A 15,311-nucleotide genomic window follows, 5' to 3' on the forward strand; every position below is an offset into this window, starting at 1 on the left:
GAATAATATTGGTCACATATTTTCACTGAAGGGAATTAATGTGTCATGTGATGTGTTTGTGTGTGGCAGTGGATTTTGTATAGAAGAGAAAAAAATAATCAATTTCTCTGTTAACTTGAAGTTATTACTGCTTCAAGTTTTCAATGTAAATCAACTAGCTTCACACGTAATATTTAAGTTTTTCATCAAGACTTATAATATGATATAAAATCTGATAATATGGAAATATATGTTTTAATAGGAAAAGTTTTTGTTATATATGTAAAGCCTAAACATGCAAAAAGATGTGTGACCTGATCTTTGTAAATCAAATAACATGTTCCAATTGTGTAGTAATATCAAATTATAATATCAATAGTTAAATTGTAAATTGATGTCTATTATCTTATATGTTCCAATAAGACAAGTAGCATGGCATATTGGATAGAGTTCTGTAGCTGTAGTGTAGACAAATTGGCCTTAAATAACCTCTGACACCATATCAATTATTTTACCCCTTATAGCCTTTAAAATTATTGCTATTATTATTATGAAAAGTGACAAAAGTAATCTCATCCATCTCATCCCCCCTTTTTTTAAGGCAATTGGGATTAAATGACTTGCCCAGAGTCATAGAGCTAGTAAGTGTCAGGCATTTAATTTGAGGCTGGATTTGAACTCAGGTCCTCCTGATTTCACAGCCAATACTTTATCCACTGCACCACTTAGCTGCCAATCATTCCCTTTTAAAAAAAATAGTTTCTGATATAAACAGTCACAGAACAGGATGGTATAAAGATATTTTTGTTTCTTTTCTTGTTTTCATTTATACTTGATGCCTTATAGATTATAGTGCAGCTATAATTTTATATAACATAATAATTTTTGGAATCAGATAACAATATTTGTAAATGCAAATCCATCTCAATAATAATCTCAATGAATCATCTTCAGTTCCATTCTCAAAGCAGTGAGGACAACAGGGAAGTTTATTTCAGTTGTCCTGTTTCCAGAAAGTTTTAATTCTCTTGTCCAGATTTCCATACTAGAGAAGTAGTGTATTCTATGTTGGTGAGATATTATGAGTTTTTGAACTGTAAATATCTATTAGAAATTTGTTCCTAACTATTTTATGAATCAAAGTTATATACTTCCTGTAAAATATTGAGATATCAATTTGTACTCTGTATATTTGCCAATTTCTGTTATATATTTTAGGCCACCAGAATATTTCTAAATGGTTACTTCACAAGTACATTTTCAAGGGCTGCTAAGATGTGTTTCACTGTTTGCATAATGCCCTCACATGATCTTCATTGATTACTAACTCTGGATACCCCAAGAGCTGAGATTATCAATCTTTGTTGTTGTTTTTTCCTCTCCCAACAATATGGAAATAGAACTAAGGCTTGATAAGATGATGGTAGTTCTAGTAGTCATGTTAATGAAAATAAATACAGCTAACATTAACATAGCATTTAGTTAATGCCAGGCAATGCACTAAACATTATTATCTCATTTTATCTTCACAACAACCCTGGGAGGTAGGTGCCATTACTATCACCATTTTATAGATGAGATAACTGAGGCAAATAGGGATTATGTGACGTGCAGAGTCACACAGTTAATAAGTGCCTGAAGGCAGATTGAAGTCACATCTTCCTAATTCCAGGCTCTATGCTCTAAACACTGTGCTAATTTACTGCACTATTATCATATTCATGTATTTTTATTATCATAATCATTGTTTTTTCCTATTCTTATGTAATTATGTTTTATCTTCAAATGACCATGCTTGTTATTCCAGTAGCATATTGTGTGATTCTTTCCTAAGCCTTTTGGTGAATAGTTCAAGGATTATCCAATGAATGAAATGGAGATCTTCCTCAGGTGTTTTTAATATTTTGATTTTATAAACACTGTATTTGGGAAGTGTATTTATTTTCTTTCATTCTTGCTTTATACATATTCCACTTTTTTCTCTCTTACACACTTCCTTGATTTTGCTTCCTTATCATTTCTCATTTGAAATTGATTTTTGTGACATGGTCTACCTACCATATATCCTACCTTTACTTTTTAGTATTTTTAAATTTGATTCTTTTGAAGAGGTAATAACCCATGATTCACCATCACTGCCTTTCGCCAGGACAATAGTGGTGTTACGTAGATGAATTTGTGAAGCAGGGAATATTTCAGGGTTATTTGAATTATCATGTGACTTTGCAGAAGAGGTGAAGCTTAATCTCCTCGTCCTACCCAGTACTGGCTCCAGCCTTTGTCACTTGGCAGTACTTATTCAAAGTCTTGATATTGTGATGGATATTTATCATTAGATTAGTGATAATTAAAATTTACATAGCACTTGATGTTTTGTACAAAGCTTTATAAATATTACTTCATTTGATATTTGATTACGGATCTCATCTGATTACTTCCACTTCTTGAAAGCTGGGGTGTTCCACAGATGCCCACCCCTTTCCACTCAGAATTCATCAGATGTCTATCTGCAGGTGGATAACATTTTTCATCATGAACCACTGAAATTACCTTAGATCATTGTATCTATTAGAGTGGCTAACCTTTTACAATTGATCATCATGCGATATTGCTTTTACTGTGTAGAAGGTTCTACTATTTTATTTTGAATCAGTTCATATAAATTGTCCCAGGTTTTTCTGAAACACCTCTGCTTCTCATTTCTTATAGCACACTAATATTCACTTAAAATCATATACCATATCTTATTCAGTCAGTCCTAAATTAATGGACATCTCTTCAATTTACAATCCTTTGTTGCCACAAAAAGAACTGCTATAAGTATTTTTGTACATATAGAGCCTTTCCCCATCTTTGATCTCTTTGTAGTGGCATTTCTGAGCTAAAGGGAAGGAATTATTTTGGATCCTTTTGCATATGGTTCCAAATTGTTCTCCAGAATGGTGCGACCATTTCACAACTCCACCAAGAATTCATTAGTGTACCTATTTTCCCACATTCTATCAACTTTTTTCCTTTTACTTTTCTGTTATTTAAGTTAATGCAATAGATTTTCCCTCAGATTTGTTTAAATTTGCATTTCTCTAATAAAGATTTAAAACATCTTTCCATGTAATTATTGAAAGCTTTGATTTTTTTCTCCTGGAAACTGCCTGTTGGATACCATCTATCTTTATGGAAAAAAGGCAAATGCCTGTGTGATAGCAACAAAGATTGAAACCATGAACAGTGAGTTGGCAATAGTGATAACTCTGGACTCAGAATACCTGAGTTGAAATTCTACCTTTATAAGCTATTTAATACTTGTAAATGAATTTACTTTTTAAGCCTCAGTTTCCTTCTCCATAATATCATGGATGTAGACTAGATGACATCTGAGATCTCTTCTACTTATTATGATTTGTTTTTAAAATGTGCATTCTGCAAATATCATATAGGTCTGAGCTACAAAGCTGTACATATAAGCTCTTTCTAGGTTTCTCTGGGCATTGTAGAATGTATGTGCCCCTGTGATACAATCAAGGTAATACTTTCAGATAAGGAATCGCAATAAGGAGCCCTCACTTGGCTTGAGAGAGATGATAGTTTTTTCATGCTTGGGGAGGATAGGAAAGACATAGACTCAAATTCTGAAATTTCTGTTTCCTATAATGTTATGGCTTATTCAGGATGAATTTATAATTAATTGTTTCTCTCTCTTTCTTTCTCTTTCTCTCTGTCTCTCTCTCAAATGTTTGTGTAACAGTAGATCCAAGAAAATGTATATTGTCATACAATGATATGCTCTTGAAATGGAATGTGTAAATAAAAGTTGGCATTGGTAGTAAAGATGAATCTGCTTGCTTTGTAATTATAAACACTGTTTGGCCCCCAAAAAGAGATAAGGAAATGTCTCACTCTCTTTGCAAAAGTGGGAGAGTATATGTGTGGAACATCATCTATACTACTGGACTTAGTATATTGATTATATTTGCCAAGCTTCTTTCTTTTCTTTTTTTATAATTTGTTGTAAGGCAAGGATCACTAGTTGAGCAGAAGAAAGACATATTAATTTAAAATGGTTATACAAATGAAAAACTGAAGTCTACATTGTGTCTGAGTTGGAGGACCACATTTCCCTGCTACATAAGTAGAATGACATTAAAGATGTTGGTTAATGTGAATGAGAAAATTAACCATCATCAGAAATGTCATCACCAAGGAGCTGCATCCTGAATTTGATCTGAATATGAATGACTAAGCTGAAAGATGGATTTCCCTGTAACCTCCTTAAACATGTGTAGGCAAAAAGACCAAAAGAAAACATGAAGAGGAAACTGAAAGAGATTTCTAAGAGAGGTCAGGATGGAAGAGCAAGTTTTCATAAGTACTTTTCTAGAAAGAAAAGTCATTTGGAAAGTTACGTGTGTGTGTGGTGTGTGTGTGTGTATTTGTGTGTATGTATGTGAAGGGGTTGATTTCTTAGCTCTACAATTCTCTGAATTCTGAGTATTTGAGGGAACCCATTAATACAATTCTGGACTACATCCTCCTTGTGTGGATATATATTATATTTTAAAAATTCCCTCAAAACATAGATATTGATATATTTAAATGAGAAAAAAATAATTGGGAGAAGGAAAATAAATTACTTTGTAAATGTACCATGAGACACAAGAATGAAAGAGTGTAAGGAGTGCTGGATTTGAGGTTCCTGATGCCACACACAGCAAGTTATCTACTGCACCACTGAGTTGAAAATGGAGAGTGAATCTGAGGCTCAAAAAGTGAATTCATTTGACAAATATCAAAGAGCTTTTCAATAACAGGTGAGATTTCAGCTCAGGTATTATGACTCCAGTGTCATTACTGTTGCCACTCTAGCATTCATGGTTTCACTCTTTGCTTTTAGCCAAACAGGCATTTGCCTTTTTTTTTTTGTCATAGAATTGAACCATATTTAATAGGGCTTGTCTAGGGATTGGTGCAGCTCAGGCAGGGATTTCCTTTACAGTCACAAAAAGAGATATACTGCTGTGACAACAGTAACTTTTAGTATTATCAATAAAAATATAGATGATAAGAATGAAAATGTTTTATGAAAAGTGGTATATTTGATCCTCACAATAAACCTATTAGTTATCACTGTCCCCATTTTACAGATGAACAAATGGAGGCTCAGAAAGTTTCAGTTACTTATCCTTAAGCAGTACTTGATGTCAGAATGAGGAATTCAACCAGAACTTGTATGCTTTTGGTATAGCACTATCTACCCCTGGTCCTACATACAGACATACAGATCTGCATGCATGCTTGCATACATACTCACATTCATACACACACACACACACACACACACACACACACACACACACACACACACACATATATATATATATATACTGAATTTTTATACTATTTGGTTTTTATAAATATCTTACTCCTCAGCATTCTGTGATCAAAGTAGCAGAGATATCATCATCTTCATCTTACAAATGAGGAAACACATCATCTGAAATGTCAAGTCCCTTTGCTCACATAGCAATTGATTCCAATATAGATTTTTTGACTCCAAGTTCAACTGTCTTTGATCTATAGGATAATTGATTGCACTGATTTTACTAATGATAAATGCCACTGTTTCAAGGCAAATTGTAGAGTAGGAGGGGGAAAAAAGTATGTCATTCATATCCTCAGTTTCACTTCTCCCTTTCTTTACACATCTGTTAAACATAGTACATATATACATTGTACGTCATTCACAAAATACATTATTTAGTTCACTCATTTTTGAATATATTCACTAAACTTATCCCTACAAAAGCACCTATAATACTTTAAGACAATGGTTCTTGGAAGATTATTCATATTTAAGTAAAGAACCCCTGAAAAAACCTAAAGACGCAAAAGAATGAATTTAGATAAGATTAATCTAAGGATGAGCTGAGTTAAAATATCTATCCATGATCACACACAAACTATTTTTTTCAAAGTATCACAGTGTATTTTAAATTTTGTCTAAGATTTTTTTCTAGTTATAAATTCTATGAAGCATTATTTAACCTATTTGTCTGAGAATCAATTTCCCAGAGAAAATCTGCTGAACATGATTGTTGTGCTATCATAACATTTCTTCCCAACAACCTCTATTACCCAGTGTCTCTGGAGAAAGAGTCAAGGCACAGATATCTTTACTATATACTTATTTTCCTAATATACGGGGGTGGGGAAAGATTAACAAAAGAATGACTGGCTTTTGAAAAAAATAGTTTTAAATCTATGTTTATTTGATAAAATAGTTTCCAAATATATGTAAATTTTTAATATTTATTTTCAAAATTTTGAGTTCTAAATTCTTTCCCTTCCTCTTACCCCTCTCCCACCCATTGACAAGGTAACCAATATGATATCAGTTATTCATGTGAAATCACACAAAACATGTTTCAATATTAGCCATGAGGCAAAACAAAATAGACATAAACTAAAATGCCCAAGAAAGATAAATTAAGTTTAACAATTATGCTTCAATCTGTGCTGAGTTTATCAGTTCTCTCTTGGTAGGTAGAGAGCATGTTTTATCATTAGTTTTTTGAAACTATCTCAAATCATTGTCTTGATCAGAATATCTAAATCTTCCACAGTGGATCATCCTTACAATATGGATCATCCTTACAATATGGATCTAACTCTCTACAATGTTCTTCCAGCATCTGCTCACTTCACTTTACCTAACTTTATATCTTCCCACATTTTTCTGACAATATTCTGCTCATTATTTTTTATAGCACAATAGTATTCCATCATAATCATATACCAAAACTTGTTTAGCCATTCCCCAATGGAAGGACATCCTCTCAATTTCCAATCTTTACCATGATGAAAAGAGCTAATTTACACTTTTCTTAATGACTAAGTTCTTATTCCTTTTCTATTTCTTTGTGATAGACAGTGAGGAGTGATTTTACTGGATCAAGTGGTATGCACAGTTTGACAGCCCTCTTAGTGTAGTTCCAAATTGTTCTTCAGAATGGTCAGATGAGTTTATAACCTGACCAACAGTGCATAAGTGTCCCAATTTTTCTACATCACATCCAGGAATTTTTATTTTCCTTTTCTGTCATGATAGCCAGTCTGATTGGTATGAAATGTTATTTAAGAGCTGTTTTAACATGCATATCTCTAATCATTAATGATTTCTATCATTTTTACATGACTATTGGCAGCTATGAAATCTGCTTCTGAAAGCAGTCTTTCAGACCTATCATCTCAAAACTGTTCGTATCCTTTGACCATTTATCAATTGGGCAATGACTCATATTTTTTTTTTTAAATTTGGCTAAGTTCTCTATATCTTTGAAAAATGAAGCCTTAGAAAAATTTGCTATAACTTCACCCCCCCACACACACTTTTTCTTGTTTTTCTTCCACCGTTGACTGTTAGGTTTTTTTATTGGGGTCTTTCTTAATTTAATGTAAGCAAAATTATTCATTTTTTTTCCTCTGATCCTCTCTTTCTCTTCATTGGTCATAAATTTTCCCCTAATCCATGGATCTGACAAGTACATTATTTCATGCTTTCACAAATTTTTATGCTATCATCCTTTATAGCTAAATTATTTACTTATTTTGAACTTATCTTTGCAAACAGTGTAAGATGTTAATCTATGCCTACTTTCTCTCAAATTACTTTTTCATTTTCTCAAAAAAAAAAGTCAAATAGTGAGTACTTCCTCCAAAATTTGGATCTTTGTGTTTATTAAATACTAGATTACTGTAGTCATTTACTGCTGTGGATTGTATACCTAATCTATTTGACTGATCTACCATTCCATTTTTAGCAAACATCAGCTTGTTTTCATGATTAACATTTTTTAATATATTTTGAAATTTGGTAGTGATAGACTACCTCCCTTCAAATTTTTCATTAATTCCTTTGAGATTCTTGTCCTTTTGTTCTTCCAGAAAAATAAAATTGCTATTGTTTTTTTCTAGCTCTATAAATTAGTTCTTTAGTACTCAATTGTCATGGCACTGAATAGGTAAATTAACTTAAATAGCATTGTAATTTTTTTATTGTTTTGACTCAGTCTATATATGAGCCATTGATATTTCTGCAGTGGTTTAGATATATCTTATCTGTACAGAAAAGTGTTTTGTACTTGTGCTAACATATCATCTGGGTTTGTCTTAGTAGATAGACACCCAAATATTCAATATTGTCTGCAGTTATTTTAAATGTCTTTTTTATATTTTCCTATTCAGTTTTGTTGGTAATGTATAGAAAGAGTGATGACTTTTTTCAGTTTTATATTTTCCATCTTTCTTAAAGTTGATCATTTGAAAAAAATAATTGATTTTCTTAGGGTACTCTAACTATATTATATCATCTGCCAGGAGTGATGGTTTTGTTTTCTCATTGCCTATCTTTATTTCTTAAACTTATTTTTTCTTATTTTATTCTTATAGTTCACACTTCTAGTATAATATTGAATAACACTGGAATTGAATAAAAGAGAACTGAAGAAAATAACACCTTAAAAACAGAATAGGGGTAGGTATGTGGTACAGTGGATAGAGTGCCAGCCTTGAATTCAGGAGCACTTGAGTTCAAATCCAGCCTCAGACACTTGACACTGACTAGCTGTGTGACCCCAGGCAAGTCACTTAACCCTGATTGCCTAACCAAAAAGAAAAAACAAAACAAAACAGAATAGGCCAAATGTTAAAAGAGATAGAAAAATCCAATGAAGAATGCTTTGAAAAGCAGAATTGGCCAAATGGAAAAAGAAGCACAAAAGTTCACTAAATAAAATAGTTCAATAAAAAGTAAAATTGACCTAATGGAGATGGAAGTATTAAAGGTCACTATAGAAAATTATTCCATAAAAATTAAAATTGAGCAAGTGGTAGCTAATAACTCTATGAAATGTCAAATATGATAAAAATAACAGAAGAATGAAAAAATATGTAAGAAAATGTGAAATATTTCATTGGAAAAACTGACATGGAAAATAGATCAAGGAGAAATCATTTTAGAATTATGAGCCTATCTGAAAACCATGATAAAAAAAGAACCCAGACATCATCTTTCAAGAAATTATCAAGGAAATCTGCCCTGATATTCTAGAACCAGAAGGTAAAACAGGAATTGAAGAATCCACTTATTATCTCCTGAAAGAGATCCCAAAATGAATTGTGTTATAAGAAGTAATGAGTTAGATGCTCTCAGAAGAAAACCAGGAAAGACTTACTTCAATTTATGCAAAGTGCAATAAGTAGAACCACAAGAACATTGTTCACAGTAACAGCAATATTGTAAGATGATCAACTGTGAATGATTTAGCTATTCTCAGCAGTAAAATGATCCAAGACAACTATGAAGGACTCATGATTGAAAAAAACTATTCATCCCCAGAGAAAGAATTGAATACAGAATCTAAATACAGATTGAAGAATACTTTTTAATACTTTTTAAAAAAAATTCTTGTGATTTTCTTTTGATCTGTTTTCTTTTACAATATCACTAATATGGAAATGTGTTTTGTACCACTATGCATGTACAGCCTACATCAAATTGTTCACTTTCTCAATGGCGGTGGGGGGTGAGGAGGAAGAGAATTTGAAATTCAATTTTATGATGTTGAACATTGTGTTTCCATATAATTGGGGAAAATAAAGTACTAAAAAAATTCTTCCATCTATTTTTTTCATTTACCAATTCAAATAAAATGATATATTACTCTTCTTCCAACTGTAGTCTATTTCCCATTCTCAAAGATTCATAAGCTAGAAGGCTTTTGACTTGTAAGATACATGAGAAATATTAAGCTTAATATAAATTTCATTCCAGTAAGAAGGAAAATTAAAGTTTAAAAGTTAATAAATGTATTGGTAATAATTCCATTTTCTATCTTTCTATAGGGTCCCTTAGAAGAGCTGTTTTAATGTATTCTTGTGTTCTTGATGAATGCATTATTTTTCATGTTTTCTAAATTCTGTAGCAAATTAGCTACTCAAGAGATTAAAATCCTGAGCCTGCAAATGATATTTGGTAGAACTTTGAAGAAACTATGTAAAATCTGTGAAAGGAAATAATAATTGATCTTGAAAATATCTCTACTGTTTCTCATTTGGATTCATTTTTTCCCTTGATTCTGCAATTAAAGTTTTTAAATCTGAGACTTCTCAAGAGAAATTGAACTGAAGGACTATGTGAACTGTCCCTGTTCTCTGGACAGATTCCTCAAAGGATTTAATTAGAGGAGAAGTTTTAAGAACACAGTACTAAAATGGATCACAGACATGAGACGGAGTTTTTACTGAATATGGATAAAATATTCCTTTGCAGACAAAAATAGCCATGGACTCACATGGAAACAACTCACAATCTAAGGAATTGCAATTATTTGGAAAAATACTGAGGTGAGGAAATTGGGAGAAAAATTTGGAAACAATTAGACCTTTTAAGCTGAAACAAATTTCTGTAGACTTTTCTGTTTGTGTGGTGACAACAGGGTGAATGGTCATGAATATCATTTTTATTGCCCAAAGTTGCTGGCTTTCAACACCAAGGAAAACATATCAGAATCCAGGACTTGGAATAATTGACTTCATGGACAGGTAATATATTTCTAAAAGATATTCACATTTCTGCTTCTATCCCAAACTATGCTTGTGTTAAGATTATAAAGTAGATGTTAACCTAAGCTGAATGAGTGCTTTTGACTTAATTCAGAGTAAAATGGTAAAGAGTTGTTTTATCAAAATAAAGCATTAAACCACTTGCAAAAATCCCTGTTGGTAGTCTCACATAACCAATTTTTAATCTATTTAAGAAGTTAAGGATATGTTTGGAGAAACTGGATGATTCAGCTGATTATTTTAAGGTGTAAGGTACAGGGGAACTTCATAGAATTATCCATTGTGAAGTGACATCTTTGCAAAGAGATTAAAAAAATATAAATATCAGGCTTAGGAAAATGTTCAGAAAATGCCATGTGATATTTATTTCAGGAGAGCATTTAAGGGATCTGATTTTGACTATTAATGATAATAGTTTCAGAAAAACTATAAAACATAAAAAATATATGATCTCTTTCATTTCTTCCATCCACATTGAAATGTCTGATGAATATTACATGATCATGATAATAACATAACAATAATGATTATTTTATGGCAAGTAGGTAATGCTTGTTATTTTCTAGTTCTATAATAGGTCCTTTAATTAAAAACACACACACACACTCATTTAGCAAACATACAATTTTAGGATCTGATAAACTTACATTTGGAAAAGTATCAATATTAATTTAAAGTTATATCTTTTGATAGATTACTACCATTTTCATAAGGGTATTATGGAGAAAAAAATCCTTATTGTCACAATGGAACAAATCCCAATTGATTGATTGAAACAAGATGCTATTAGTATTTAACTCTTTAGTCATAGAGGGTCATTTGGATGACTCTCAGATTATTTAAGGAAAATAATTAATTACTTAAAAACAACCAATCTTGTCATTTAGGTGATGAGGGGACCTTGAATTAGTCTTATATTTCTGTGCCTTAGCCTCTTTTCCATTGGAATCACTATCAGTTTTTTTCTTCTTTTGTGAGAAAAATATTTTGTTATAGAAGTGGAACTGTCTTGGAAATTTTAGAAGGTCACCAATGCCTCAATTTAAAAGGTTGTGCTTCCAAAAAGAAACTAAAATACTTATGCCATTGGAAATGGGGATACTTATTGTCAGGCAGTCACCCCAGAGAACACCAGTAAAAGGTCCTTCATACAGCAAAATATTCATTAAAATGTATTTTGTAGCAACAAAATCTAAAAACAATATAAGTGAGCATTTATTGGAGAATATGCAAAGAGGACAGAATATGTCTGACTTACAAGACAATGTGAATATCTGCAATTTAGGGAAATACTAGATTATTCATGAATTAAAGTAAAGTAAAATAGGCAGAAAATGGAAAACAATATCCACAACAATGACAAAAGTATAAATAGAAACACAAATTCAAAACAACAACAATAACCAACAGAAAAGTAATGTAATTAGATTGATCAAACTTGTCACACAAAATATTTGAGAAAGTGCTCCTTATTCCCTTTATTACAAAGAAGAGAAACTATGGCTAAGGCTTATTTTATATACTTTCAGATAAAGGGAGGTATATTAAAAAATGAAAGAAATGAAATGGGGTCATTAAAAAATTTATGTTTCATCATTATCTTTATAGGTAAAATGTGACTGCTGAAACTACAGAAGAATAGCCAACTTTTATATGTGAGATTAAAATTTGCAAATAGACTGTCCATTATTTTTTCTTTGCCCTCCCCCCTACAAAATCTTTGTGAAGCAGATGTTTCGCTTTTATGACCAGTATTCTGGTGAAGAAACTGAAGCCAAAAAAGGTTAAGCAGATTTTCCATTAAAATGAGCAGATGTGTGAACTGAACTCTAAGTTCTGCTAACTACAAGTCTGGTATTATATTCAGTAAACAATTACTGCCTCCCCCCCAAAAAAACATGGAAAACAGGAACAATGTCACCAAGTTTGTCCTCCTGGGGCTTACACAGAATCCTGAGGTACAAAAAACACTATTTGCTGTATTCTTAATTATTTACATTTCAACTCTAATGGGCAACATTCTGATTATCCTAACTGTCATTAAAAGTAAGAGCTTGAGGTCCCCCATGTACTTTTTTCTCGCCTTCTTGTCTTTTATAGATATGCTCTATTCCACTGTCATTGTCCCTAAAATGACCCTAGACATGCTCCATGAAAGGGCAACCATTTCTTTCCAAGCTTGCATGGTGCAGCTCTTTTTGGAACACCTATTTGCTGGGGCTGAAATTTGCCTCCTCGTTTTTATGGCCTATGATCGCTATGTAGCCATCTGTAAACCCTTGTATTACTTAATCATTATGAGGTGGCAGGTATGTGTTCTAATTGTGGTGGCATCCTGGATTGGAGGTATCATGCATTCAATAGTCCAGCTTCTTTTTATTGTTAGTCTCCCATTTTGTGGACCCAATGTAATTGATCACTTCATTTGTGACATGTATCCTTTGTTGAAACTTTCCTGCACAGATACCTATATAATTGGCATCTCAGTGGTTGCCAATGGAGGACTAATGTGCATAATTTTCTTTTTGCTGTTACTTCTCTCCTATGGGGTCATTCTACACTCTTTGAAAAGGCAAAGTCTGGAAAGTCAACAAAAAGCCCTTTCTACTTGCATTTCCCACATCACAGTGGTTGTCTGCTTCTTTGTCCCTTGTATTTTCATCCATGTTAGGCCTGTCTGTACCTTCCCCATTGATAAATTTATAAGTGTCTTTTATACAACCATCACCCCTATGCTGAACCCTTTGATCTACACCCTGAGAAACACAGAGATGAAAAATGCCATGAGGAAGCTTTGGAATAGAAAAGTGATGTCCAGCTGTAAGGTAATGGATGTCCTGGCCAAGCAATGATGTTTCCAAAGGGAAATGAGAGATGATTATGAAATTCCTAGATCTTATTTGAGGCTAAGAAATCAGATTCTGTATTTGTGGAGAAAAAAATAAGCATTCTATCATTAGCAATAGAAGCCACATTTTTGTTTTTGTTGGAACTATTTCTCCAAGAGCATAATAGCTTGATGAAAAAGGCTATCCACATGCAAACAGACAACTGTTTGTCTCAGACTACAGATTGAAACATATTTTTCCCTTTCTTTTCTTTCATTGTTTTTTCTGCAGTGTGTCTAATGTTTTATGTGACTTCCTATGTATAATGTACAATATATTTCTTGCCTTTTCAATGGTTGGGTGAGGGCATGAATAGAGGAAGAAAATGTGGAAATTAAAATAAAATTTTAAAAAGACTGTCAGTTCATCAGGAAAGGATCAATTCATTTTAGTTGGGTGACACTTTTAAAGAGTAATTGAATCTTCTAACAAATATGCAAAGATCATTCTGAGAACAATATTGGCCAAATATGTTTAATGAAGGGAATTAATATGTCACATGATATGTGTATGATATGGCAGTGGATATTCTACAAAAGATAAAATACTAATCAATTTCTTGTTTACTTGAAGTTATGATTGTTCCAAGTTTTTCATGTAAACCAACCATCTTCACACGTAATATTTAACTTTATCATCCTAAAATTTTACCTCAAGACTTAGAATCTGATATAAAATGTGGTGATATCAGGATATTTGTTTTTAACAGGTAATTTTTTTTATTATCTATGTAAAACCTAAACATACATAAAGATGTGTGATCTTAACTTTGTAAATCAAATAACATGTCCCAATTGTTTCAAAAAGTAATATTATATTATAATATCAATATTTAAATTGTAAATTGGTGTTTATTATCTTATATTTTTCAATAGGAAATGTAACATGTCATAATGGATAAAATTTTGTAGCTGTAGTATAGAAGAATTAGCCTTAAATCACCTTCACCACTGTATGAATTATTTAACCTCTCAACCCTTAAAATTATTGTTATTATTATAAATAGTGACAAAAATAATCTGTGACTTTTTTTTTAAAATGTGGCTTCTGAAAAAACTGTCCAAGAACAATATGTGATAAGGATATTTTTGGTTTGTTGTCTTCTTTCTATTTGTATTTGATGTCCTATGGATTATAGTACAGCTGTAATTTTATATGACAGATTTTTTTGAATCAGATAACAATATTCATGAATCTAAATCCATCTCAATAATAATCTCAATTAATTATCTTCAGTTCAATTCTAAAAGCAGTGAGGACAACAGGGAAGTTAATTTAAGCTGTCCTATCTCCACAAAGGTTTGATTCTCTTGTCCAAATTTCCATACTATGGAAGTTGCTTGTTCTGTGTTGGTGAGACATTTTAAGTTTTAGAACGCAAATATGCATCAGAAGTTTGTTCTTAACTATTTCTTGAATCAAAGCTATATACTTCCATTAAAAATGTTGAGATCTCAATTTGTAAGTTGAGATTGCAAATTAAAATTGAATTGATTGAAAGATTGCAAATTTGGCAAATTACATTACAGGAAAAGACATAAAAACCTATTTTAGAAGAGGGAAATAAGTGAGGGAGATGAGAGTTAGTAAGGTTTGAACCTTACTCTCATCAGATTTGGCTCAAGAAGGGAACAACATAATCAGTTAGGTATAGCAATCTAACTTGCACTATAGGCAGTAGGAGAGAAAAGGGTAAAGAAAAGGGAGGGGGGGAAGAAAGGAGGGAAGAAGCATTAAGAGTAAAGGGGAAAAAAAGGGCAGGGGCTAATACAAGGGAGGAATGACTGAGGGAGGTGGTGGTCAAAAGCAAAACACTAATGAGGA

The 15,311-nt window shown here is 32.1% G+C and overlaps 1 protein-coding gene across 1 annotated transcript; it reads left to right on the top strand.

Annotated features, from left to right (window-relative positions):
- The first annotated feature begins 12,494 nt into the window (after positions 1–12,494).
- On the top strand, positions 12,495–13,451 carry LOC114051850 (olfactory receptor 4A15-like). Its single transcript, XM_027874241.1, has one exon. It carries the CDS (start codon positions 12,498–12,500, stop codon positions 13,449–13,451), a length of 954 nt encoding a protein of 317 aa, XP_027730042.1. The 5' UTR covers positions 12,495–12,497.
- Positions 13,452–15,311: the final 1,860 nt, after the last annotated feature.

This window comes from Vombatus ursinus, unplaced genomic scaffold, assembly GCF_900497805.2.
Source record: "Vombatus ursinus unplaced genomic scaffold, bare-nosed wombat genome assembly UNPS02014806.1, whole genome shotgun sequence".
Lineage (NCBI taxonomy): Eukaryota > Metazoa > Chordata > Mammalia > Diprotodontia > Vombatidae > Vombatus > Vombatus ursinus.